Source organism: Oryctolagus cuniculus, chromosome 1 (assembly GCF_051225735.1).
Source record: "Oryctolagus cuniculus isolate XC-2025 breed Fujian yellow rabbit chromosome 1, ASM5122573v1, whole genome shotgun sequence".
In the NCBI taxonomy this organism is placed as follows: domain Eukaryota; kingdom Metazoa; phylum Chordata; class Mammalia; order Lagomorpha; family Leporidae; genus Oryctolagus; species Oryctolagus cuniculus.
In genome coordinates this window covers 110,851,131-110,878,091 of record NC_142867.1, presented here as the reverse complement: position 1 = coordinate 110,878,091, position 26,961 = coordinate 110,851,131, and the positions used below count along the sequence as shown (strand labels likewise).

Sequence of the window (26,961 nt, the reverse complement as noted above, 5' to 3'; positions counted from 1 at the left end):
CGCAGGCCACAGATGCTGCAAGATAACATGGATGTGGAAAGAGAGAGGGGGACCTGCTCCAGGAGGGTGTCCCAGTGGTCGCCAGGTGCTGGCTGTGGGCCAGGCTGGCACAGCAGGCTGCTCAGAGGAGGTAGGCACAGCATCGTGACCAGAACGGAGCACGCTGCCGGGGCCCGGGGACTCATGCAGTCTGGAGAGAAAGGCTCTGCCAGCAGACCGAGGGCGGCTCTCGAGACGGGGCGCTCTCAGCAAGGAGGTGAAACCATCCTGCTCCAAGCAGTGCCTCTCGGAAGTCACGGCCGTGAACTTCAGACCCGTGGCGCCCACACTTGCCTGCTCTCCACACCCGGATCCTAGGGGTCGGCGGCCGCATGGTGAGTCCGCACAGGGCAGACCCAGAAGCAGGCTGAATGCACTCCGTGCTTCTGTTCATACCGAGGGCAAGTGCAGGCCAGACCCACCTGGGATGACGCGGGTCAGCCAAGTGGCACCCCTGGTGGGATGTTGGCTGGGCCCGGGTCTGGGAGTGTGTTCTGTGTCTTATCTGGTCAGCAGTTTCACGGATGTAAACACATGTTCTCTGTATATTACCCACATTAAAAATAAAAACAAGGGTCGGTGCTGTGGTGTAGCAGGTTACATCACTGCCCGCAACACCAGCACAGGTTCGAGATCTGACTGCTCCACTTCCAATCCAGCTCCCTGCTGGTGCCCCTGGGAAAGCAGTGGAGGATGGCCCAAGTGCTTGGGCTCTTGCACCCACATGGGAGACCAGGATGAGGCTCCTGGCTCCTGGCTTTGGCCTGACCCAGCCCTGGACATTTGGGGAATGAACCAGAGGACGGACAATCTCTCTCCCTCTCTCTCTCTCTCTCTCTCTCTCTCTCTCTCTCTCCCTCCCGCCCCATCAGTTATTCTGCCTTTCAAATAAATAAAAAAAAAATCATTTTCAAAAATAGAAGCCGATGCAGCTCTGGCTTGACAAAGACTCCCAGGTGTCTCGGCAGCAGCCCTGCCACCCTGTCCCCAGTGCTGGCCTGCGAGCGCTGTGCTGAGTTCTGGGGGCTGCAGGAATCACTCTTGCATCGACTCCTTCAGCGAGGTTTAGGCGCCCAGCATCTCGGAGGGGCCAGTGACTTGACCTGGAGAAAGCAAACGATGTTCCCATCGGTGATCTGGGCTGCCATGCCTCCCACTCATTCCTGCCTCGCCGTCTGCAGTCTCCCAGGGGTCCCCACAGCCCCTTGGGAAGGTGGGGGGGGGCTGCCAACCTCAGAGGGGCCAGCAGTGGAGCTGCATTTGACCTGAACCACCCGGGAGCTGCCCTTGGTCACTGGCAGTGAGCTGAGCACCCACCTCCCCTCCCTCTGGGCCCCATTCTTGGGAAAACACCCCAGGGAACCCAGGACACCTGCTAGGCAGGGGACGTCCAGAGAGGGGCGGAGGCCTCCTGGGTGAGGAGGGTCTGGTCCAAGGGCAGAGAATGACCTTGCTTCTCTGCAGTGCTCACTCTCAGCCCCAGTAACCACGGTCTGAGAGCCCCCCTACTCCCTGGGACCCCACTCCAGGGGCTCCGACCGCAGCACCTCCCTGCCCTGTCCATCCCCCATCCCCCGCTCCCCACCGCATGCTCCTAGTCCCTTCCCATCTTTGAGAAGCAGACCCCAGGCTGAGTCCTGGGCCCCTGAAGAGTCCTTCATTCATTCTGCAAAGATTTATTCATTCAATGCCTGCTGCTTAGCAAGCAGCCCCCCGCCCCGCCCCGCCTGCAGCGGTGGGAGCGCGCCCTTCCCTGCACTGAGGGACGACAGCGATGCGTGTGATGAGGGTCTGTCCCCGGAGACGAAGACCAGGCTGCAAAGGGCAGGAGTGCCCGGGGACACTGGAGTGGCCAGGAGGGCCGCACCGCCAGGGCAGCAGTCAAGCAGACCAGGAGGGGACGAGGGAGCCGGCGCTGGGGTCTCAGGGACAAGCGGAGGGGACAGGCGGAGGGGACAGGCGGAGGGGACAGCAGTGCACTGGCCCGGTGCAAACCTGTGTGCGGTGTTCGATGACAGACAGGAGGCCAGAGTAGCTGGAGCAGAGTGAGTGGATGGGAGGAGCCAGGAGGGCGGGTCAGAGAGGGGACGCTAGTTCCAACAGGACCCCCTCCGGCTGCTGTGTTCCATAGGGTGGAGCCCTCCCTTGGGTGGCTCCTAAGGGAGTGCTGCTCTGTTGGGACCCTTGGTTATGAGAAATTGCCATGGGGCTCCCCATTCTGGAATGGCTTAGCCGCTACCAGCCTGGGGAAATTAGGGAGGACTTCCCAGAGGAGGTGATGTTTGCTCTGTGTCTTCCCAAAGGCATGAGAGTTCCCCAGCTGGGGCAACTGAACCTGCAGTCTTCATTCATCGCCAGGTTCGTGTAATCACCGATTCCTTACTCATTCAACAGTTTATGGAGCACCTGAGTGAAAATAGAATCCTGCCCCGTTCCTTGGAGAAACGAGTGTCCAGGCAGGAGGGGATGACGGGGGCTACAATTCCATGCAGAGATGGCACAAAGCTGCAGGGGCAGGGCCCCTTAGGCGTTGGGAGTGGGCCTGGATGTTTTTCCAGGGGGCAGGTCATGTCAGTGGTCCCTGAAGGAAACCGGAAGGAGAAGAAGGTTCTAGACAGAGCTCGGGCACAGACAGGCAAGCGGGGCACGTGCTCTCAGGCCTGCTGCACTTACCCAGCACCTGCGGAGACCTCGTCCCCGACGAGCCGCGGGGATGCACCCAGCACGCGGGGTGTTCTGGGATGCCCAAGGACGTGGACATGGCCGAGGCCGACAGCCCGGCATGAGAGGCCGAGCAGGGGCTGGGGGCAGAGGGCACAAGGTGGGGCCAGGAGCTGAAGGGCCCCACCCTCCTTCACGCCTGCTCGGTGGAGGGCCAGGTGTTGCTGGTTGAGGGCTGAGCTCTCTGTGGCTCATCGAGCAGGAAGGGTGGAGGCAGGAAAACCCTGGAACATTCTGGAGTGTGAGCGCCGAGTCGGGACCAGGGAAGGGAGATGAGGGGGTGGGTGTGAGATCCGGTTTGGAGAGAGGCTGGGTGGGGTGGGAAGGAGAATTGAGGCTCCCACAGGGTAAGAGGGTGGCTGCTGTGACACTCGGCAAGACAGGACACGTGGGAGGAGCTGCGGAGTCCTGCTCTGGGCTGAGAACATGGGCCGAGGCACCGGGACCCCAGTACCTCACTCCAGGTGGAAGGTGCTGGGCCCAGCGCCTGCCATGTGCGTTTGCTGGAGCCGCCCTGACAGAACCCGAACTGGGCAGCTTCAGCAACAACCAGCATCGCCCGGCAGGTCTGGGGAGGCCGGAAGACCGAGTTCAAGGTCATCCTCACAGCTTACTTCTCTCTGGAGGCATGGCGGAGAGACCGGGGTGCCCCTGGACTCGGCCCATCCGTCACGGGAGCCACGGTGCAGGTGCACCTGCCTGGTCACACTGCCTCACACACAGCAGGCCCCTGAATTGCAGCGCTGGCTTTTCTTTGGGGCGAGGAAGCGCTGTCCTGTTCTCCCTAGAAATCCAACCCATCCCTGGGGAGATGGGGAGGGCTCTGCCTCTGGGCTGGCACTGGGCTGGCCTCCTGCAGAGCCCCTCCTCCCTCTCCCCCCACCCCCAGCCCTGCCTTGGGCACCAGAGGCTTGGGGGTGGGGGAGCATCAGCAGGGGCTCCTTGCCTCTCCCAGGACAGAACATTCCAGAGTTCTGGGTGGAGACTTTCCACTCACAGGCCAGGCGTTGAAAGGGCAGGAGGCTTAGATAGGAAGAGAAGGGAGCCTGCTGTGGGCTTCTTACTCCCAATGTCTTCGGCATCATGGAGTGCTAAGGACTGGATTGTGTCCCTTGAAGAGGTATGTGGCGGCCCTGCGCCCTGGGGTCTGTACATGAGGCCTTCTCTGGACGTCTTTTTGGGTCTTCCCATATGCAGTCCACATGTGGGCACACTCGACTGGGGTGGGTGGGGTCCCTTGGGAAAGGGAGGAGACCAACATGGGAGACCGTGGCAGCTCAGGAGTGCCCAGGGCTGCCCGCACCCCCAGAGGCTACGAGAAGGGCACAGCACAGAGCCTCTGCTGGCGGCACTGTGGCCTCCACAGCTGCCGGAGAACACATTTCCATGTTGTGAGCCCACCGCGGCAGAGCTCTGAGCAGCCCCAGAAAACAAACGCAAGACACAAGCTGCCTTGCGGGCCCCCACCAGCTCGGCCAGAGCCTGGAGTGCTAACCAGAGGGTGAGTTAACCAGAACCGGGAGTGAGCTCACTAGTGCTGGGAGTGAGTTAACCAGTAGCCAGGCGTGAGCTAACCAGAGCGTGGCATGAGTTAGCCAGCAGGGGCGTTAACCAGCTGCGTGGAGTTAACAAGCTTCGCGGAGTTAGTTAGCCAGCCTCTAGAGTGAGGTAACCACCTGCTAGAGTTAACCAGCCACTGGAGAGAGTTAACCAAACACTGGAGTGAGTTAACCAGCCACTGGAGAGAGTTAACCGCTCTGTCCCATGGCTATCTCCAAGAGCAGGTGACCCAGGTTTAAAGCGATGCTGTGGGCACCTGCGTGCGGACAGCTCCCTGTGCAGGTTGAAAGTGGGTGTGCCCCCCTCCCGGGACCCCCACCAGCCCTGGGATGAGAGCGCTGATGCATCCGCTCGTACAGCTGGGGAAACTGAGTGTCAGGGAGGAGAGACGTGGTGTCCCCGTGGCAACCCAAACATTCTTCCTGGGTCCGTGGCTCTTCTCTAGTGGACTGGGCTCCTGCAGGCGAAATGAGCTTGCGTGGGTGAGGAATGCACTCATTTTCTGTGCAAAACTCACCCTGTCCGCGGACACTCTTGGCTGGGTCCTTCAGTCACGTCTCCGGGGCTGTGACCCTGTCTGGAGCCCGGGTCTCCTTGCAGCCTCACTGGCAGGTGGTGGAACACGGCAGGCCCAGGGTGTGTGACTGGGACCGGTTCTCCTGTAGCGTCAGCTGGCGCCCTCCCAGCTCCTGGGGGCCGCCACAGTCTTCCGGTCATCACGTGCCCATCCCCGCCCTCCGGTTCCGCGCAAGGCCAGCGGGAGCATCACTGGCTCACGGTCCCATCTGCCCCCAAGGGAAGGGGCTCCTATGGGGCTGCACACCACGGGCGTGGTTATCTTGGGGTGGTCTCTGGCTTTCACCCACCACAGAGGGGAGGGGCTTCGCAGCCTAGGGTGGTTGCAGGGTCAGATGAACTTGACTTTGACTCAGAAGCATCAGGCCGTGTCGTTGATTAGGAGGGTGATCTTGGGGCATTTTCTAACACGCCGTTCACGTCTGATCTCCTTTATAAAAGTGGGACAATAAGATGGGACAAAGGTAGTTAGGAGGATTCGGTCAGCTGAGCCAGGAAGCACCGACAGTTGCTAGGGGCCCAGCAACCGGCAGCTCCCGCCCTCCCCTTGGGAGTACCTGGCTGCCCCTCCATGTCCAGGAGGCCAAGGATAAGGTGGCCTCCTCTCGAGCCCTGGGAACACCCAACTCAGTGCACTCTGTAGCCGCTTGCCAGGAGAACCAATGTGTCTGATAGGATGGGGAAGAGATGAGGGTAGGAACCCAACAGCTCGCTCTCTGTACCACGCTGTCACCTCTCAGAATCCACAGGCTGTCATGCCAGGACCCTCGTGGGCACACAAACCCACGGATGCTGCAGTCCCTGTGTCTCACCTACTTGAAATGATCTCTAAATCACTTGTAACAGGCAACGCAATGCGAATCGTTGCGGCGTGTGGCTTCGGGGCTCACGACAAATGTCCGTGTGTGTTCAGGACGAGACTGTGCCTGAAAGAAGCCCAAGGCAGCCCTCGGTGGGGTGGGGAGTGGTTGGGGGGTCTGGGTGGGCCCCGCCAAGGCACGTCTGTAGTGGGGGCTTCCTGGGCAGGTGACTGAGTGACAGAGGCTGGAGTTTGGCTGCAGTCTCCAACAAGGTCAGCGCTGGGCCTCCAGACCCATGGGTGGATGTGGGAAAACCTGCAGCCGCTTCCGCACTTGGCCTTGTGTTCTTGCTCTCTAGGGCCCTGTCTCACTCCACAGACTACAGGCCCCAAGAACTCTGGGCCATGGATAAAACCATCACCCAGGCGGCAGGGCCCTCTCTGGGGAGCGCAGAGTGGGCATGGGCTCCTGTGGGGGCAGCACACCGGCCCCCAGCACGAGAGGGCGGGGACAGGCTCTGGATGTTGCCGGCCTGCTGGCCCCACGGCCTCATGGCCCCCAGGGAAGCCGGAGGGAAAGCCAGCGGCACGCCCACCCCTGCACGCAGCACCCCTGCGGCTATAACCAGCTTGGGCCAGGCTGTAAGGCCCCACACGGTGGCCCATGTGGCATTCAGCCCCACCTCGGGACGCCAGGGCTGCTGGCTGCAGCTCATATGGGCCGGGGCTGGCGGTGGCTGCGAGTTTGCCACCATTAATTCATGAGCGATGGCAGCAGCCTGCGAATGAGGGCCCTGTTGGAGACGCGGGCTCAGGGAGGCTACAGCACAGGCAAGGCCAGGCTCCAGGGCTGGTGTCATCCCTGGCCTTGGGCCTGCTGCCTGAGAGCTGCATTTCCTCTTCCCAAGCAAAGCTCAGGCATTTGGGAGGAGGGAGAGGGCAGCGCCTCATGCCTGCTGGGGCATCCACCCGTCTCGGTCCTGGCCGGAGCTCACCGGCCTTGCCTGCACACAGACAAGTTGTCTCGGCCTGTCGTTCAGGGACAGCGTGTATCATGGGTGGGGCTGACGTTTCCACGGTGTTCCTCCTCCTCCAGCCGAGGTGCGTCAGGCTGTGTGCCGTGTGCGGGTCAGGATGTCACCTGCTCGCCACTCCCTTGCCCACAAAGGAACGACACTGTTCGCAGCTTATCGGTCTTCAGTAGACTTTTAATGAGAAAATAATAGTGACAGAGAAAGAATGAAGGGAGGAGAGTGGACAGGAAAGCCCCCTTCTTCCTCAGCACACAGCTTATATACAAAATCTGGCCAATTGCAAGCGGGCTCAAGTCCATGCACGGAACACTCCAATCCGCTGTCTGTTCACGCAGTGTGCACGCGTCCTCGGGCCAATCAGATGAGGTGTCACGCAGCAGGCAGGCTCACCGCGCGGTCCTCGGCGCCATCTTGTTGTTTACAACATTCTCAACTCCTCTGGAAAGTTCCGACCATGGGAAAGCATTGCCCTAACCGAAACTAGCAACATCCGCCTTGTGATAAAGACACAGCAACAGCTATCAGACCGACCTTGATGTGGGGGCTCTATGGCTGCGCATCCCATGGAGCCCCACACCTGCTCACTCCAATCCTCGCCTGCAGAGCCACTAACTGGGCTGATCCCACTGGGAAAGTGAGGCCCCAGCGCCCCTGTCCCACTGACCATGGAGGGTGTGAGCAGGGCAGTAAATACAGAGTGTGTGCGGTGCAGCTGGGGTTATTTGAATTCTAATGCTGCTCTCCGGATCACTCTAACACTGCCCCAAGCCTGTTTCCTCCTCTGTCCCCTCCTCCTGGAGGTTCCGGGCCCACAGAGCAGCAGCCTAGCATTGCACCTGTCCAGAGTCAGCACTCGGCTTTGCCTCTCTGCAAAGGGCCGCAGCCACCACCCCCTGAATTACCCAGAAACCCACAACCCCGCCGTGGAGGTGGACAGAGCCATGGACATCAGACTCCATCTGACATCCTCATTGCTCTTCTGCCAGTTCCCCCCAGGGCCAATTTCAAATCAAGTTTAATCTGGGAGTCTAAAGGCATAAAGCCCTGTAGCTTAGAAGCAGCAGGTGTGAAAAATTCAGGTCTCTGTCCATGGTCCTGACTCACGCTGCCGCTGCTCCTGCCACTGCCCTGGGTCATGGCTCCTTGGCAAGCTTCATTTTCCAGCTGTTCCTGCAACCGCTGGAGGTGGGTGGCTCTGGCTTCTGCCCGCCAGCTGATGGGGTGAGGTTGTGCGCGCCTGAGGCTGTGCAGTGCCCACGTCCGGATCCGGATCTCAGCCGGGAGGGAAATGGCTGCATCAGAAACAAAGGCCTTGCAATCACACCGCCGCTCCTCAGGATGTCTTGGCCACCAGGGGCTTCTCGGCCCTGGCGAAGCACAGGGGACACAGCGGAGGGGCGGCGTGGAGCCTTGCGGGTGTCTGCGCCACGGTGTGCGCCATCTGTGGATGGCAGTGAGTGCGGTGTTGCAAAATGGCATCAGTGCTGTGCTCCAGGTTTGGCTTTCTGTTCCCTGTTGCCCTCGGCGACTTTCCCTCTGATTTTAGAACTCGCCTGGCACGGGGTCACGGGGTATCCCTTTCTACGGTTCTGAATGCGGCCCACAAACTCACTTCTAGGACATGCGGATTTGTCATCACAGCAGCTCCCGCTTCCAGGGGTGAGGGTGGATGACAGGCAGCTCATCCCAGGCATTGCAGGCCCTGGCCCTGCCCTTCGGCCTCCGTGTTGGGCATCCTGGGTGCATACCTGGGAGGGGATGGGGAAAGGGAAGGCAGCGTGGGCGTGTTGGACTCGGAGCCTCCCCTGTCTACAGCTGCTCTCTTGGGAGAAAAGCCCCGCAGTGAACTTGAGCCCAGACACGTTGAGCTGAGATTCAAAGGGAAGCTGAGGAGGGGAGGGGAGACATGATCTGCACACGACGGGAAGGCTGCGGTGCTGGGGGTGTGCACGCAGCGCCACGTGCACCGTCGCCCTCGGGCATCCGCGGGGGCATGGTCCCAGGGCCACCCCCTCACCCAGTCTGCAGTGCTCAAGTCCCTTGTATAAAGCAGCGCCACACGTCTCTCGAGATCCCTCATCATACCTAACAATGTAAGTGCCGTGTAAGTGCTTGTTAGACCGTATTCTTTAGACACTCATGACAATGAGAGAGTCTGCATGTGTTCGGGATGGATGCAGTTTTGTAAAGTATATATCTATATTTTCGAGCTGTGGTTGGCTGCGTCCGTACAGATGCACAAGAACCAACATGGATGAGGAGGGCTGCTCCAGAAAGGCGTCTCAGAGGGGGCAGCACCTGCTCTGACTTCTGAGTGGTCACAAGGGCACAGCCTGAGCCAGGGCGTGGTTCAGATCAGCACGAATGAGGCAGCCCTCGTAGCTCAGTGTTGGAGGAAGGAGCCAGCCGCGAGACTCGGGGCCCACAGGAGTGAGCTGTGAGGGCCCAACTGCCCCTGCAGGAGGTGGAAAGCCATGGACGGTGCTGAGGCCAGACTCCCAGGTCAGCCACTCACAGAGGCAGTCAGTGGCTTGGAGGGAAACAGCCGTCTGGACCCCGCCCAGTTAAGAGAAAACTCATTGCCCACGCTCACTGGGACGAGATGTGGGTGGAGGAGGCATGAGCACAAGGCATCATTAGGAGGTGAAATTGCAGGGCTGGGTGATGGGTGAAAAATACCCACAGGGAGGAGGGAAGCGTAAGCCCAGCCTGCAGGGAGGACCCTTCCCCAACCACACAGGGAGAGCAGTAAGACAATGAGGGCAGGTGCAGGTTGTCAGAAGCACCTAGGTGGGCATCCAGGTGGAGGTGTCTCCAGTGGTTGGATTCTAGGGCCTGGGAAGGATGACACGGAGTAGGGACCACAGCTTAAAGAGAGGGTCAAACCAGGAGGGCGTGGGTGTCACCAACAAGAGCCTGGGGATGGGGTGGGGGCAGAGGAGAAACACGGGACACCCCCCAGGAGGGGGAGTGTGTGAAAGACCACAAAGGACCAGAGTCGGGGCAGACGAGGAGGGACACTGGAGCCCACGGGGAGCTGCACGTGGGAGCTGCCACAGTTGAGGTGGGGCAGCTTCCCTTCCATGTCAAGGTTCTGGCCACTTCTTTTGTCGTACTGACGTCACAGCAATGTGTCATTGCGATGCCAACTCCTTGTGACAGGCTAGTGCAGCCATCACCTGGAGGTTTACCGGGCGTTGGGGAAGACGCCACTGATGCCACGAATGGGGAGGCCTTCCCGGCAGAGGCGTCGTCCCCCCCTGGCCCCGGGGTGACCGCTCCGAGCCTCAGACTGCAAAGAGCGGGAGCCTCGGCCTCAGACTCGAGGGGAACAATCCACGCCTGGGCGTCCCCTCCCTGGGAAGGCAGCACACGCCAGGGGCTGGGCTCACCCAGGGCCAGGCCCATGGTCACTTCTCCTGTCCTTGTCTCCCCAGGAGAAAAGCTTTTCAGACGAGAGACAGAGATGGGCAGGAAGAGAAGACCCGGTGGGCAGCTCAGCCAAGAGCCCAGCACCCAGGCTGCATTCAGACTGGTCCCTACTGGGGGTGCGCCCCCTTTTCCCATCGTTCCTTCTGGGCAGGGGCTTCCCCGGCCCCGGGGGCTTCCCCATTGTGGTGCTTTGGGACCCAATACCCTCCCTGGAGGGCAAGATTCCCCAGGGATGACCTGGGGGTCCTGGGCTGGGACCCTCTACGACGTGAGGGGACCTGGACAGCTCACAGGCATGCTGCTAAGGCTGCTGTGTCCCCTCTTTCTGGGGACTGTGTGACCTCCCTGTCTTGTCCCTCCTGGCCACGCCACTTGGGGCCTGCACGCATGCATTTCTGTTGAGTTGGACAGGCCGGGGAGCAGAGAAGTTGAAACGCTCCGCCCAGAGGCGTGACTGCTGCAGTTCTGGTCCCAGCCCCCCACCTAATACCCAGGCGACCCTGGCCGGGCCTCAGTGTCCTTGTCTGTAAAATGGGCTGGGTGCTCGGGACAGGGCTGCAGTGAGGACGGAAGATGTTGGAACAGAAAGTGCTCGCATAGCCACAGCCTCTGTATCTGTGAGTGCAGTGGTCACTCTTTGGACAGGGCGGTGGGGCAGCGGAGGTGCTAGTGGTGGCGGGGAGAGTGGCAGTCAGCAGGGGAGCAGCCGCTTGACCAGGTAGCTGGGAGCTGTCGGGACAGACAGCTCCGTGGAGAGGAAGGCTCTATTTGGGCGGATGAGAGAGCTGAGCCTCCCTGCTGGGGAAGGGACCCCTGGGTGACGGATTAAGAAGCCTCCCCGAGAATTTGGATGTCATTAGTGGGCCCATGCCACCTGGCCCAGGGGCTTCCCGGGGCTCCAGCTGGGGGCAGAGTTGCACCGCGTTCGCGACTCCCCTCTCTTTTTCGGTGCCAGCTTTGGATTCTTTCTTTAGTTTTATTTTTAAATTTTCATTTTATTTGAAACACAGAGGGGGTGGGAAATGGAGATCTTCCATCCACTGGCTCACTGCCCACAACAGCAGAGTCTATGCCAGGCTGAAGGCAGGAGCCCAGAACTGGATCTGGGTCTCCCGTGTGGGCAGCGGTGGCCCAAGTGCTTGTGTCGTCACCTGCTGCCTCCCAGGGTGCGCCTTCGCAGGAAGCTGGAGTCCGAAGCAGAGCTGGGACTGAAACGCAGGCACTGTTATGCGGTGCAGGCTTCCCAAGCAGCGTCTTAGCCCCGGGCTGCGTGCCCACCCCCAGAGCCTGGGTCCCCACGGGCCTCCCTGCCTGCACTGTGTCCACCACCCTGGGTCGGCACAGACCTTTCTAAAGAGAAAATCTAACCCCAGGAAGTGGCTGATGCAGCCCCTCTGCTGTTCCCTGCAGCTCCCATGGGTGCTGCCGCTTCTGCCGCCTCCCCGGCCCCTAACCCCACCCCAAAGGCCTCCTTTTACCTCCTCAGATGCGCCTGTTGCCTCTGGGCTGCGACACTGCTGTTCCCCTGCCTGCAACATCCAGCCATGCTCACCTTGCTGGTTCCCGTGTCAGCGCTGGTCCCCAGCCCCCTTGTGCCGGCTCAGAGGCAGCGATGGGACAGCCCTGGCTCCTTCAACGCAGCCTGGGGCCCAGGCCGGGGCCTGGCACAGCGCAGGCTCTGGGTGTGCAGGTGCTGACTTGGAATTCGAGGCTGGCCTGGATGGCTGTGTTCGCAGCTGCTTCTACGAAGCCCTCACAAGGGGCATGGAGCTGACGTTTCTCTCTGGCTCCATAGAGAATGGAAGGCACAGAGTCCAAAAATAGTGAGATTCTTCCTGGAGAGCTGCCCGCGCCAGCGGCGGGGTATGGGCAGGACAGCGGATACACGTGGGGTTGGGACAGCAGGGACATGGGCGCCAGGCATGGCTGAGCAGCTGGGGAGCTCGGAGGTCTCTGTCTCTCCGTGAGTTGGTGTCTCCTTTCCAAGCCCTGGCAGCACCAGGGTCCCTCCACCCCAGGGATGGAGAGTTGTCACCTGGGGCTCTCGACCCCTGGCGAGGGAGGTGGTGGGAGTGCACCTGAACATCAGGCCTGAACTTGGTGTCTGCCTGTGCCTCTCAGCCCTGCACAAACCCCAGTGCCTGGCAGGTGCATGCCTTCCCGGAGACCAGTTCCCTCTCCCCACTTCTTCCCCCTCTCTCTTTCTCAGATGGAGTGGAGAGGCAGAGCAGCCACACAGTGGTGACAGCTATGGGTCCCAGGCCAGACAGGATCAGGTGAGAATCCTTGCTTGGCTACTCAGGGCTGGGCTGCCTTGGGCAAGTAACTCGCCCTCTCTGAGCCTTGGCCTCCTTATCTGTCAGACGGGTTGATGGTTGATGGAGTGTCTCCTTGCTAAGTTTTTTTTTTTTTTTTTGAGGTTTTCTTGGAAAGATGCCAAGAGCTGCGCCAGTCCTGTTGGGGGTAAACCTGGTCCCCTTAGGCCCGGGACAGACTGATTACTAGAACACTTACAGGTGCCACCGCACATGGCTCCAACATCCCCCCGAGGGGATCCGCACTGAGCATCCCCATCTCACAGATGGGAAAAACGAGGCACTGAGAGGCCCATCAGAGCCCCAAGTCACACAGCTTCTAGGTGGCAACAGAGCCAGGACTGAAACCCAAGCAGGATGATTTCAGAACCTCGCACCCCCACGCTGTCCAGCCCTGGGGGATGATCGGTACATACTGGCTTGACTAGCAACCCCTGCATGTGTTCAGAGGAAGTGGTAGTGCTGTGATTGATTAGCCATGTCTGCACAGACTTGGGATGGGAGGACTGTGCTCTCCCCAGGCCACTCATCATCAGCCACGAGCGGGGCTTTGCTGGATTTTGGGGTGGGTGGGGGTGCTGAGCTGGGCTTTGTAGAGTGTTTAGGAGTGCTCCTGGCCTACCCTGAGTTGTAGCAATCAATACTGTTTCCAGACATCTTCCCTGCTACTGAGAACCCTTGGCCAAGAACAAGCTGCAGGGGTGGGCAAGACCTATGAACTTGGGAGTCAAGACACCCGCATTCTAGGGCTGCCTGCGCCGCCAGCGGGCCGGTCACCATGGAAATGGCCCTCCACCCCTCCAGGGTCAGGGTCTTAATATGTGAGCAGGATGAGGTCTGTGGTCCCCAGGGTCCCTTCTAGAAGTTGATGATCCTCCACCGTGCACCTCCCGCCCTCTCTCAGACCTTCAATTAAAACTCGGGTTATTGGAGCCTAAGTTGGTGGAGCTGTGAGGAGAGCCGTTCCGCCCCTCAGAGCTCCGTGTCTGCTTCTCATTAGGAGAAACAAAGAGACAACACAGGGAAAAACCCAGCTCCTGCGCTGGTGCTGGCGCCGGGCAGCAGTGACAAAGCAGACGCGCCGATCGCTGCAGCCCACTTCCCCGAGCCAGGAGGGAGAAGGAGGGAACCTCCCGGGTGCCTCCAGCTGTGCATCTCGGCGGGCAGCTGGGAGGTCAGGGCCACTCTGGCGCAAAGCACGGGAGGCGGCATCCAGCTGCAGCCCTGGGTCTCGCTGAGGCTGGACCCCTGCCTCCGGCGGGGGTCCGGGAGGCGGGAGCTAGGCTGTGATGACCAGGGTTCCTGCGACCCAAGAGCCGCCTCTGGGGTCCCCACCATGACCTGTGGTTCACTGACAGCCTGGAAGTTGGAGGAGAAACCACTGTGTAAGCCTGTGAGCCCTCTCCATCCAGCCACACCTGATCGTGTTTCCCCACTGCCTTCCCTCCTGCAGCCGTGCGAGGCCTCTGGGCCAGCTGACGTCCCCCCCCCCCCCCACCCCGAGAGCACGCAGCTTATGTGGTGCCTGGTGTTCAGCACTTGTGTCCCCGACACAATGGCCTTCCTTCCCCTGAGTGCGGTGGGCCCTCGGGAACCTGTGTCTTGTGCCTGGGCATCCAAGCCGTCCCAGGGGAAGGTTAAGGGGTCTCCTGGCTGAAGATGAGAATGTCAACTTTGGCTCCATCCAGAAGGGACCAGCGACGGGGGATGTGGTGGGGCCTGAAAGATGGGGAGGAGTTAACACCCAGGACCGAGGTCGGGCAGAGCCATGGGCTGCTCGGGAACAGCTCGTTCGTGACCTCACCCGTGCCCCTCCGTCTCTGGGTCACACCAAATCCAGCTGATGCTCCAGCTGGGGCCAGAGAGCTGCCCAGCATCCCCAGCTGGGGGCGGGGTCTCGCTGTGTGGCCACCAGGGGCGCTGTGCCCCAGAACTGGACCCTGAGCCTTGGAGTGCACGTATGGCCAGGCAGGGGGCCCAGGCCTCTCCCACCACCTCCCACCTCTCCGAATCACTGCCCATCTGTCCATTGTCCAAGGCCCTTCGAGTGCAAGCCCTGGGGAGAGGCCTCAGTTTGCCAGACTGACTTTGGGCTCCAGGAGGTGGGTTCGTGGAGATGGGGTTTGGAGGCAGAGATCGATTCTCTCTAAGAACTTCCTTTGCTGCTCTGGCTCTGGTGGCTTCTCTCTCCAACCCTCCACGAGACACACTCCGTGCTCCTAGCAGCCCCCCTAGGCTGCTACAGACAGGAGGTGTCATGGAGGTGGAGCCCCCGTCCCACTGCCTGGGTCCACAGCAAGAGCCAAAGGAGGACGTCCGAGGCACGAGGCACTGCGGACCCCACGCTGTCCTGCTGGATCCGGACAATGCGAGTTCAGGCCTGGCGGTGGCTCTCCCCCTGTGCCCAGAGCAGATGAGGGGTGCACAGGCCGAGTCCCAGGAGCCCAACACCCATTGCCCTCCCCTGCCCGGCCCTCCCCACTGATGTGCGCCAGGGAGCCACAGAGAGCGCTGTAATGCTGTGTGAGCACAGCCTGCACTCTCCCAGGCGGCCGGGCTTCTCTGGGACTGAGAGGAGACCCAGAGCAGGGGCCCTGGTCCCTAACAGGCCCAGTGGCTGGGGGTACAGCGGGAGACATTCAGAGCCTCCAGGGACTGGAGCCACCCTGCCTGAGCATCAGGAAGCCCAGAGGGTACCTCCCAGCTGATGGCACTCAACTCTGTGCCCTCCTGGGGTGCCTCAGACCCCACGGGCTCAGCTCAGCCTCCCCCTGGCTTCCCATGCTTGCTCTCTTCCGGAAGCCCGCTCCCCGACTCTGTGACTCCATGGACCACTCCTCGCTCCTAGCCCCATTCCGGGGTAAGGTGTTCACCCACCTCCCCAACATGCACACCTTCTTCCAGGCAGGACTCCTGGCCCCGGGCTCCCATGGGCTTGGCATCAGCACCTGACCCGTGCGTTCATGGAGAGGTCAGGGCAGAGGGTCAAAGCGATGAAGCGTGAGGAGCCTCAGAGGCCGTGGAGTCTGATGAGGCACCTCAGTGACCAAGGCCACCCAAAGGAGGAAAGGGCCTGTGTGACACCTCCAGCAGGGGCTGGCACATGTGTCACCATGTGCCCCCACAGAAGTCCCAGGCTCTGGGTCCCCCACGTTTGGCTGAGAAGAAGTGGCCCCTCCCTCAACTCCAGCCAGAGAAATCTGGCCTGGGGCAGCTTCAGGAATGAGGGCTTGGAGCCACCTCCCACCCTGCCCTCACGGCCATCATGAAATAGAAGGTTCCAGGAGGGTAAGGACCCCATCTGTCCTGTCCCGCCTTTGTTTGACTGATTACTGCTGTAACAGGAGCAGGCCTCGTGCATAACGCTTTCCACGTGGCAGGAGTTGATTTCCTGCTCATGTGATGGCCCAGAGCAGGTGGTATCCACAGGGTGACACATGGGCCCAGGCCCCTCCCACCTTGCCATACAGAGGAGAGAGTGGAGAAGTTGGGATATGCTCCACGCTTTGGAGCCTCGTCCCAAGGTCAGTGCACACCCTTTGGTGCATATCCACATTCCATTGGATAGATTGGGCACATGGTCACTTCTAAGTGCAAGGGAAGCTGGGGAGACCTGGGTAGCCATGTGCCCTTAAGAGAGGAAATAGTGTATATTGAGCAGATCCATCCCCCTGTCTCCGAGATCCCAGCGTCAAGAAGTGCAAGTTGGATGTAGGATCTGAAGGTCCTCCCCACATAACAGGGTCTCGCATTGTTGCTCGCAGGCTGGGAAGCCGGGGCTGCCACAGGAAGTCCGGCCCGGCCCAGGCTGCCTCTTCAGGCCGAGTTTCTCTCCGGGAACCCCAGGAGAGGTTCTCCGAGCCCGCATCTCTGCAGCTGCACACACCAGCCCGTGGGAGACTGGAGCGTGCCAACTGGGAAATCACAGTTATTAGGAGATCAGCGTGGAACGGAGGGATTATCAGGGAGACCTCTGTGGGGAAATTATGGGAGCAGGAGGCAGGGCGGGGCAGAGAGCCCAAGGAGTGGGAGGAGCCTGAAGCCTGGGTTTGTGGCAGCAGCTTGGAGGCCTGGCCGGTGCATCTGCTGCTGGCCCAGTGTTACAGGTTAAGTTGTGCCCCGGGGCGGGGACAAAATTAGGGAACATTTTTCTACCAGCTCCTTCCCATCCTCCACTGCTCGGGGATGACTGGGTGGGGGAGGTGTTAATCCCTGGACCTTCCAGGAGCAGGTGCACTGTGCTGAGCAGTGCCGCAGGCGACCTGCCCGATGCCGTAGGCAAAATCGAGAAATAATTGGTGCTACTGAACTGAGGTGTGTGCAGACGAAGCGGTGAGAGGCTGGAGTGGAAGGTGGGCTGAGGTGTCCCTCTGCTTCGGGGATGTCCTCTGCAATCGTCAGAGAGGTGACACCTCTGGGAACATCGTGCACAAGGTGAAGAGTACGTGTGTGATCGCCTCGTAACTAAGTCACCGTCTCAGATCCTCCCTGCACAACCCCTTGAACACGCCAGGCTCGTGCCAGCACCCCTGACATGGCTCTGAGGGTGACCGGCTGGGCTCCCTTTGCCTGGGCCTCTCCTGCTTTTGGTACTGAATGCCCCTGAAATACTTTGAGTGCCGGGGTAGGGGGTTGGGCATCACCCTAGGACATGAGCTTCACAGAGGTCAGGGGAGAGAGGCTAAGCTGCCACCCACACACCTCCCACCCCCACAATTCACACCTCAACCACTGGCTCCCATATCTGGTGCCGGGGGCCATTCCAGACCCGCCACCCCATTTTTTTCACTTAGAATCTAAGAATCCAATCTCAGTCCTTACTTTCTTTGAATGAACCTTTTTGGTTCATTTTATTTTTTCTTTTCTTTTTTTTTGGGGGAGGGGTGCAGGAGCCAGGAGCTTCCTCCAGGTCTTCCCACATGGGTGCAGGGGCCCAAGGACCCGGGCCATCCTCCACCGCTTCTCCAGGCCACAGCAGAGAGTCGGATCCCAAGTGGAGCATCCGGGACCTGAACCGGCGCCCACATGGGATGCCGACACCGCAGGCGGCGGCCCCACCCACCACACCACAGTGCCTGCCCCCAAGTTCATTTTCAGACATTGTAGAAAATTCAGAAAATACAGATGAGTGGAAAAAGAACTTTAATTCATGAATTATCCTCTCACCCAGATATAAAACACTGGACACATTTGGGCTTTTTTTTTTTTTTTTTCTGGATGCGTCCCATGCCCACAGAAATAGCCGTTGTCAAAGTGGCTGTGTAGAATCGGTGTGTCCCAGAGGCACACACGCCTGCCCCTTCACTCACACTCACAGAATCCTCCCAGAAGGGAGCCACTCCCTCCAGCCTGGGTCCAGGGTTTCATAGATAAAGGAATGACTCAGGAAGTGCCTCTCCTGCCCCTCAGGAAGATGGGCCCTGGTGTCTCTGGGAGCCAGTGACCTCCTGCAGAGAGGCCAGCCCGGGGTCTGCAATGCCCTTCTGGGCACCACAGCTAATGGCCCATTCGTAATGACAGCGCGTGTGTCAAGGACTGGAAAAGATTTTCCCTCTCATGCCTCGCATCCGCCATTAACTTTCACCCTGCTAAATGCCGTCGGCCAGGGCTGACAACATCACATTTGATGGGGACGAACATGGCGGCCTGAGGACTAAATGGGCCGGGTGGCAGAGGGGGCTGGGGGAGGTGAGGCGACCCTCCTGAGAACCTCCCTGGAGGCTGAGGCAGGGGGCACAGCAGATCTGGGAGCCGGGGCACAGGCTGCAGAGACCAGGGGCCAGCCGGCTGTGCTCCACGCTGGTCAGATGCAGCCTGCACTCTGGGTGCTGGGGTCTGGGAGCCCAAGAGGAGGAGACCCAGGGTGGGGTGGGGAGGAGGAGGTGCGTGGAACATAGGAGCCATGGTTGAAGCCGGCCGGCCTGGAGGTGAGGCTGAGGCCCCAGGAGTCGCCCCGTCCACTGCTCCTCTCTGCTGCTGCCCCCGCTTCTTTGGCCTGTGGGGGGCTGTGCTGATGGTGGCAGGGTCCGTCTCCCCACTGCGATGAGGTCTGGCACGGGGGAGACCCGACACCGAGTGACATCCTGATCACGCCTGCAATGCCCTGTTTTACAGGGGCAGGGTCCGGACCCCGGCCCTATTCTTGTAGGGGCTGCGTTCAGCCACAGCAACGTCTGTTCCTGAGCCTTGGTGTGTGAGGGGCAAGGGAGGAGCGGCGTGGGTCCGTGAAGGGCAAGTTCAGGTGCATGCATTCCATGCATCTCTGGGGGCTCCATGGTCAGCAGGCCCAGCCCCAAGAGATGGAAACGCCCATGCTCACGGCACAGAAGGCTTTCCGTACCCATCACTAGGGTGGCTGTGCAGCCATTAAAGTGAACACCTTTCAATATGAGCTAATCCAGCAGACCGTGTGGCTTCCTCAGCTCTGAAACAACACCATGCACGCAGAGAGGAGCTTAGCGGAAGGCATCAGATCATCGTTTGCAGCCGAGCTCTCTGTGTGCAAGCTAAGGCTCCAAAAGCTTGAGTTCTGTTTTCGGGCAGAATACCTAAATATGTGATTTCCTCCTTTCTGCCCAAGTGCGTTTCTCTCCATGCACTCTCGGTGCTGTAGAACGTCTTCTATTCCCTGCATCCCTGTGCTATTTCCTTTTGGGGTTTTCAGCAATTTTGGGGTTGATACTGATTTTTTAATTATTATTATTTACATTTTTAAAATTAAATTTCATTTACTTGAGACAGAGAGAGAGAGTGCGCATTTGCTCTCATTCGCTCCCAAAATATCCACAAGTGGGGCTGGGACAAACTGAAGCCAGGAGGCTAGAACTTACTCTGGGTCTCCCACTCGGCTGCAAGGGACTCTGACACCTGAGCCCTCCCCTGCTGCCTCCCGGGATGCACATTAGCAGGAAGCTGGACTCAGAGGCGGAGCCAGAGGGCTGGCTTTGGGGTGCAGGGGGTTAAGCCACCGCCTGTGACACTGGCATCCCACATGAGTACCTGTTTGAGACCAGGCTGCTCCACTTCTGGCCCAGCTCCCTGCTAACGCTCCTGGGAAAGCAGTGGAAGAGGGCCTAATACTCAAGCCCTGCACCCACATGGATGGAGTTCCCAGTTCCCGGCTTCACTTCATCTTGGTCCAGCCTTGGTTGTTTTGGGGATTGAACCAGCAGATGGAAGATTCTCTCTCTCTCTCTCTCTCTCTCTCTCTCTCTCTCTCTCTCTCTTTCCCCCCATGTCCTTCAAATAAATAAATACATCTTAAAAAGAGAAAGAAAAGGAAATGGAGCCAGGACTTGAACCCAGACACTCTGATAGGGAATACAGGTGTCCTGCATAGTGCATTAACCACTGCATCAACACCCACCACTAACTTTTTTTTAAATTAAAAGGTAAACAAAAGGCAGTTTCTTTACAAGTTAAATATTTAGTTGGAGAGATGTTTGCAAATATTATTAAATATAGTTGCAATATAATTCTGATGTTAAAGTGGAATTTTAAATGCCAGCCATGCTGGAAGCCAGTTTGGCCTTCCTTTATAAAACTGAACGTGCGGGGCCGGCACTGTGGTGCAGTAGGTTAATCCTCTGCCCGCAGCGCTGGTTCAAGTCCCGGCTCCTCCTCTTGTGATCCAGCTCTCTGCTGTGGCCCGAGAAAGCAGTGGAAGATGGCCCAAGTCCTTGGGCCCCTGCACCCGAATGGGAGACCTAGAAGAAGCTCCTGGCTCCTGGCTTCGAATCGGCCCAGCTCCAGCCGTTGCGGCCATTTAGAGAGTGAACCAGCAGATGGAAGACCTTTCTCTCTGTCTCTCCCTCTCACTGTCTGTAACTCTAACTCTCAAACAAATATATAAATCTTTAAAAAAAATAAAATTAAACACGCCACCTTTGTGTGACCCAGCAGTCACACTCCTCCACATGTATCCCAGAGAAATGAAAACCCAGGCTCGCCCCAAACCTGTCCAAGAATGTTCAGAGTAGCTGGAGACACAAGGGGCCTCTCTGTCCATCCGGGCCATTGGACACTGCTCAGCCACAAGCAGAACACAGGGCTGGCACGCACAAGTGCTCAGATGAGCCTCAAGAGAGTTGTGCTCAGGGAGAACAGGCTCCAAAGGTGACCCGTGTGGCTCCCTTTGTGGGCTGGTCCTGAAATGACAACACGGCTCATGTGGAGAGCGTGTGAGTGACTGCCTAAGTTAGGCAGGAAGGAGGCAGGTGTGCCGGGCCTCGACTCTGTGGCCATGGAGCTGCGCTGTGCTTCTGCGAGGTGTCCCTGCTGGGGCGACAGCGGGAAGCTGCCCAGCGGTTTCCAGTGTGATGCTGGTGGGATTGCATGTGCCCCTGCAAAGATTTCCAGCTCACTCTGAATGTGTGAGCCGGTGTTCTGGTGAGACGCACGTCTCTCTCCCACACTGCCAGCAGATTGGCATTGAGCACAGAGCGTGGCTTCAGTGTCTGCCAATAAGTGGCTCTTGGGGTTTACTTTGGGGCACATTGCAGAAAGCACCTGGGGACTTTGCAGCTCTGCCCATCAAGAGGTAAAGTCATCGATCCCACCGGCCTTTGACCCTGAGCTTTGAACCTGCCTTGCTTTGACCCATGAAATGTGCCGCGTGGCCTCCAAGCTTAACCCTCAAGAGGCCTTTGCTGCTCTTGGAGCCCCGAGCTGGCATGTGACGAGCTGCTGACTAGCCTGCGACCTGCTGACAGACACCTGTGAGCCCAGCTGACGTCCATGGGCGGGCGTCCGGGTGTGGACACGGACAGGAGCCCAGTCAGCTGACCCCGAGCTTGGACGAACCCAGCCCCAAATGCCAACTCACAAAACTAGAAGCCAAAGAAATTCTTACTTTTAAATCATTACTAACAATTTTGTTCAGTTTTTCAACTAATAAAGTGATCCATGCTTTGTAGAGCACTCTGGGAACACATCATGCTGAGGTCCACATTCTGTATTCCTTGTCTCACCCACAGGTGCCGACCTACTGTAAGTCAATTCTGATGGGAAGAAAACAACAAATATTTGTATCCTTTGTGCTCTGAGCTGTTAGAAAAACCAAAGTGTGTTTTCTACTTTGCTCAATACAATGCTGGGGACACCTGGTGGGGGAGGGGTGCTTTCTCCCACACCAAGCAATCCGCTCTCCCCCGGACATCAGCGGGATGTTGCCCAATTTCATTCCGTCCTGACCCTGTCTACCGAGAGACGCCTACATCAGATCCTACAGCGAGGGCCCAGTCCCCAAGATGCCCCCTCCCCCCGTGAACTGGAAGGACTAGCGTCTTGTTGAAAAGACGAAGTTCATTCCCGGTCAACCTGAGAACTGGAACCTGGGAACGACCCATCAGCTGCTGAGCTGGCCAGTCCAGAAGCCTGCACTTGGTCCCAGGTTTTGCACTTTTCTTACGAGGTGATGTGTGCATTGAATCGGGGCCAAATCTGTATTTAGATTTTCAGTCACATTGAAAACCAAGAGGACCTCACTGAAAATCAAAGAACCTTGGTAATAGCTAACATTTGATTATTGATTATCGATTATCGATTATTGATTAAGGAGGCACATTCCATTCCCATACTCACTCCCTTATGGGGGGTTATTGGCACTCAGGGAGAAAGCTCACTCTTCAAGGTGCAGTAGCTGTTTCATTGCCTGTGGCGGCTGAGGTTTGTGGCCACAGCTGAAGTTCGCTGGAAGGTCCTGTTACCTGGGAACCAGCGGCAGGTGTCTTCAAGCCTGGGTAGCGTCGTGGCTGGCTTAGGCCTCTGCAGTCATCGCAAAGTCCACACCCCCACCTCCGCTGAGTCACACGTACAAGGTTGCCACCCTCACTTCCAACAGGTGGATGATAAACTGGGGTTCCCGTACCCCCTCCTTGATTCTGATGGAGTTTCTTTTTTTTTATCTTCATTTTTTATTTATTTGAAAGCCAGAGTCACAGAGAGATCTTCCATCTGCTGGTTCACTCCCCAGATGGCTGCAACAGCCATGGCTGGGCCAGGCCAAAGAAAGGAGCCAGGAGCTCCTTCTGGGTCTTCCCAGGTGAGTGCAGGGGCCCAAGCACTTGACCCGTCTTCCACGCTTTTCCCATGCCATTAGCAGAGAGCAGAATCGGAGGTGGAGTAGCCAGGTTTTGAACCAGTGTCAAGGTAGTATGCTGGTGTCACAGAGGGTGCCTTTGCCCACTGTGCACAACGCCAGCCCCTTGAATTTTCTACAGCAACTCACAGAACTCAGGGAGCCATTTTACCTGTGTTCACCATTTATTATAGTGGCTGCTTGAGTAGACGCAGATCAGAACAGAGAGATGGATAGAAGAGGCATGGAGCCAGAATGGGGCCTCCCACACCAGGAACACCCACCCACACGCACAGGCATCTGGAAGCCCCCCAATCCAGGGGGCTTCGGGGCGGGGGGCTCACGACACAGACCTGGTTGGCTACTTTGTCAGCCACTGGTTATCCTCATCCCCTCAGCTCCTCTCCCTTCCCTCAAGGTCAGGGCTGTGCTGGAAGTCCCAACCCTACACTCCTCCCAGCCCCGCCTGGTCCTTCTGGGATCAGCTGTATTCTGAAGCTACCCAGGGCCCAGCAACCAGGGATCTCAGTGTATGCAAGACCTCGCCACCTGGGATCCCAAGGGCTTTACGGGTGCACTCCAGGAACTGGCGATGAAGCCCAGATGCATATTCCACAGTATCACACAGACATTCATTCAGGGGAGAAATAATAACCTCAGGGGAGAAATAATAACCTCCATTAGGTTCTTAGCTGGAGTGGGTCGAAAGAGAGAGCGAGAGAGAGAGCCAGCACCCTGGCATAGTGGGTTAAGTTGGCACCAGCTCCTGTCCTAGCTGCTCCTCTTCTGATCCAGCTCTCTGCTATGGCCTGGGAAAGCAGTAGAAGATGGCCCAAGTCCTTGGGCCCCTGCACCCATGTGGGAAACCTGGAATAAGCTCCTGGCTCCTGGCTTCAGATCGGCCATTGCGGCCATTTGGGGAGTGAACCAGCAGATGGAAGACCTTTCTCTCTGTCTCTCCCTCTTTCTGTCTCTCCCTCTCTCTGTAACTCTACCTCTCAAATAAATAAATAAAATCATAAAAATAAAACAGATTAACAAGAGACAAACATGTTTATTAGCCTGTTTAGGGTACTCACAGATATATATGATGAGAAAATTGTATACATTTCAAAACTTTTTGGCACCAAAATACACTTTAAAAAAAAGCTATTTAAATTTATTTTTATTTATTTGAAAGGCAAGAGAGATCTTCTCTCTGCTGGTTCACTCTCCAAATGCCTGCAACAGCCTGGGCTGGGCCAGGCCAAAGCCAGGATCCCAGAACACAATCCGAGTCTCCAACAGGAGTGGCAGGGACCCGAGTACCTGAGCCATGCCCTGCTGCCTCCCAGGGTGCAGATTAGCAGGAAGCTGGAACCCGGAGCAGAACCAGGACTCAAACGCAGGCGCTCCACAGGGGATGCGGGCTTCCCAAGCATCATCTCAACCGCATGCCACTGCCAGCCTCTGTTGCACTATTTTTTTTATTAGCCACATGTGCCCTAGCACTCGGCCTCCATGTATCGAAACAACCCCCTGTGGGCGGATGTTTACATTGTTTTTCTATTTTGCTGTCTCAGATAGTATTGGGCTGAACTCATTTGCAGAAGGGTCTTGCCCTACATCTCTGACTACTTCCTTGGAACTTAGTGTAAGAGGGAACTTCTGGGTTCTAGCACAGCCGCACCCTCAAGGCCCTGTTGTCACATGGTGTCTTAGATGCCCTCTGCACACCAGTGAGAGGAAGCAGCTGGAGGAAGCAGTAATAGCCTAGCACTATTGGGAACCCAGACTCTCTCAAAAGGCCTCAGGGTGCCCTAGGGCTCCATGGAACATTATATTTTAATTGCTAATTTGTTAAACAAAAGGGGGAGTTCCTGTTTGATTGTTAAAAAAAAAAACACTTCTATTGAGATATATGCCATAAAGTGCGCCCACTTGAAGTGTGCAGCATTACTGTTTTAAGCCCCTAAATCTCCTTGTTGTTTGTTACACAGCCAAAGCCAACTGATACAAATTGTGTATTAACATTGGCAGTCAAAGGACAAACACTGAAGAACGCAGGAAACAAACAGCACCCGTAGAGTTAAGACATATTAATCAATAGTGGGGTTATTATTGCTATTGTTACTATTTGTAGCCATCAAATATTTATTGAGTTCTTGCTCTAACCATTTAGTATTGGCTATCTCATTCAGGTCACTAAGTAACTACATTGTGAAGGTTTTCTTAGCTTGGTCTCTGTCCCCACAGGTTTTAAGAGATTATTGTCCCCCAAAGCGGTGCTGCAGAAAACCCCACACCCACTCCCACGAGAGTTGGCAAACACAAAGATGTGAGCCACCTAAAGAACACGGTGCCCGTGCACCCTTCCTCTGCTTGGCTGTTCTGCTGGGTACCCCAGGCGCCACCCAGGCTACATGCTACACTCAGAAGGAGACAGAGGGCAGGATGGATCCTCCACCTGCTCCCCCGGCCCACCTCCAGAGGTGTTGGGATCCATCCGTGATTATTTTGTAAGAGCTGCACACACCTCCCAGGGCAGAGAGGGTGACAAGCCAGGTTGGAAGGCGGCCGTAACCTGTTTCACATGGGAGGTGGGAGGAGGGCCATTGGTGGCAGGAGAGAGGCTGTGTGTTGGGGAGCAGAGAAGCAAAGGCGTTCTAGAGAGAGGAACATGGGATAGAGGGAGCTCAGACTGCCAGGAATGCTGGGGCTGGCAGGATGGAAGCATCTCCCTGCGACAGGTCAGCACCAGCAATGAGGAAGTGCACCTGCTCCAAACCACAGGCGCTATTCATCAACCACCTGTAGCCAGACCTGAGTCTTTTCAACCCAGTGTGCTCCAGGCAGCAGCCCCCACAAAGCCGAGTTTGCACACAGGATGGACCCTGTGTGTCATTACTGGATCATTTCCTATCCTGAGCACAGAAGACAAAGGTATTCACCTGGCTGCAGATGAGGTAATTCACAGCATGAGAAAGAGAACTAGCTCTGGAGCCAGACCCTGCATTCCCACGCCAGGTTGGATCCTGGTTTCTCCATGCACTGCCTGTAGGACCTTGGGCAAGATATTCAATCTCTCTGGTCCTCAGTCTCCATGTCTGAAAAGTGGGGATAACAGAATTACTTGGAGGCCTAAACGGGGTGATTCAGCCAACACACTTGCAGAAGAAGGCTCCGCATGTCCCTGCTTGTTCCTCCTCTCCACTGCTTGCTCTTAGTCCGTGCCAACAGCCAGCTTCCAAGTGATTGGAGACGAGAAAGCAGACAAGCAGAGGTGAATGTCACAGCTTTGCTGGCCCCAAACAGCCTGCAGGGAGAAAAGTCTACACAACCTGTGCCAAGCCCTGGGGCACCCCCAAGGCTGTGCCCAGCTCAGCTGTGCATTTGGGGGGGGCACCACATTGATGTGCTCTTTTCCTCTCGGATGTCTGGCTCAATTCCACCATTGTCGCTGCTTGGTTAAGCCGGTGTCCTGATGCTGGAGGGACAGTGCAGGCAACAAAGGGCTGAGACTCCAGTCTGCAGAGCAGGGACCCCAAAATCCTTCCCAGGGAGTTGGAGAGGCCCTGGAGCAAATTCCTTGGTGCACACACCGAGAAGGCAGCCTACAAGAGGGCTTCAAAAAGTTCATGGAATATGGAAGTAAAAGATGAGCTTATTTTGATGCAAAAGTTTTTTGAAACCCATAGATTTGTCATAGCATGCATTTTCTGTGAACTTTATGAGACGCCCCCTGCACAAGTCAATAGAAAACTGACTTGGCCATGAACTTGAAGTTCACAGGAAAAGGAAGATCAGTGGCTTTTAAATAAATGCAAAGGGACCAGCACTGTGGCACAGCAACACCAGCATCCCACAGTGGAGCAACCGTTCCAGTCGTGGCTCCTCCGCTTCTGATCCAGCTCCCTGCTAATGCATCTGGGAAAGACGCAGAAGATGGCCTGAGAGCTTGGGCCCCTGCCACTCATGTGGGAGCCCTGGATGGAGTTCCTGGCTCCTGGCTTCGGTCTGACCCAGCCCCTGCCATTGCAGCCATCTGGGGAATGAACCAGTGGATGGAAGGTCTGTGTGTGTGTGTGTGTGTGTGTGTATGTGTGCACAAGCATGTGTTTATTCATCTCTCTGTGCTATTCTCCCTTTCAAATAAATAAAAATAAATCAAATACATAAATAAATGAAAAGATGTTCCAATTCTCTCGTGATAGTATGAGATGAACTACCTTGAGATACCGTATTTTACCTGTAAGATGGGCAAAGAAGTATAAGTTGATGATATCTAATGTTGGTGCGTGGGAGAGCACACAGGTGCTCTCAAGTATTGATGATGATGGAAGCATCAAGTAGCAGAACTTTGTGTAGATCAACTTGACCATAGCTGTCAAAATTACAAAAGTTATTTGCCTTTTACCAGAAATGCCA

At 57.4% G+C, this 26,961-nt stretch overlaps 1 protein-coding gene across 1 annotated transcript in view; it reads left to right on the top strand.

The window, feature by feature from the left end:
* Positions 1-26,961, top strand: part of LOC138846119 (uncharacterized) — a 54,318-nt gene that overhangs the window by 14,811 nt on the left and 12,546 nt on the right. The window contains exons 3-4 of the mRNA XM_089306087.1: positions 12,371-12,437; positions 21,452-21,502. Coding sequence (XP_089162213.1) covers positions 12,371-12,437; positions 21,452-21,479 — 95 coding nt within the window. The 3' untranslated portion in view covers positions 21,480-21,502. The remainder of the gene's footprint in view (positions 1-12,370; positions 12,438-21,451; positions 21,503-26,961) is intronic.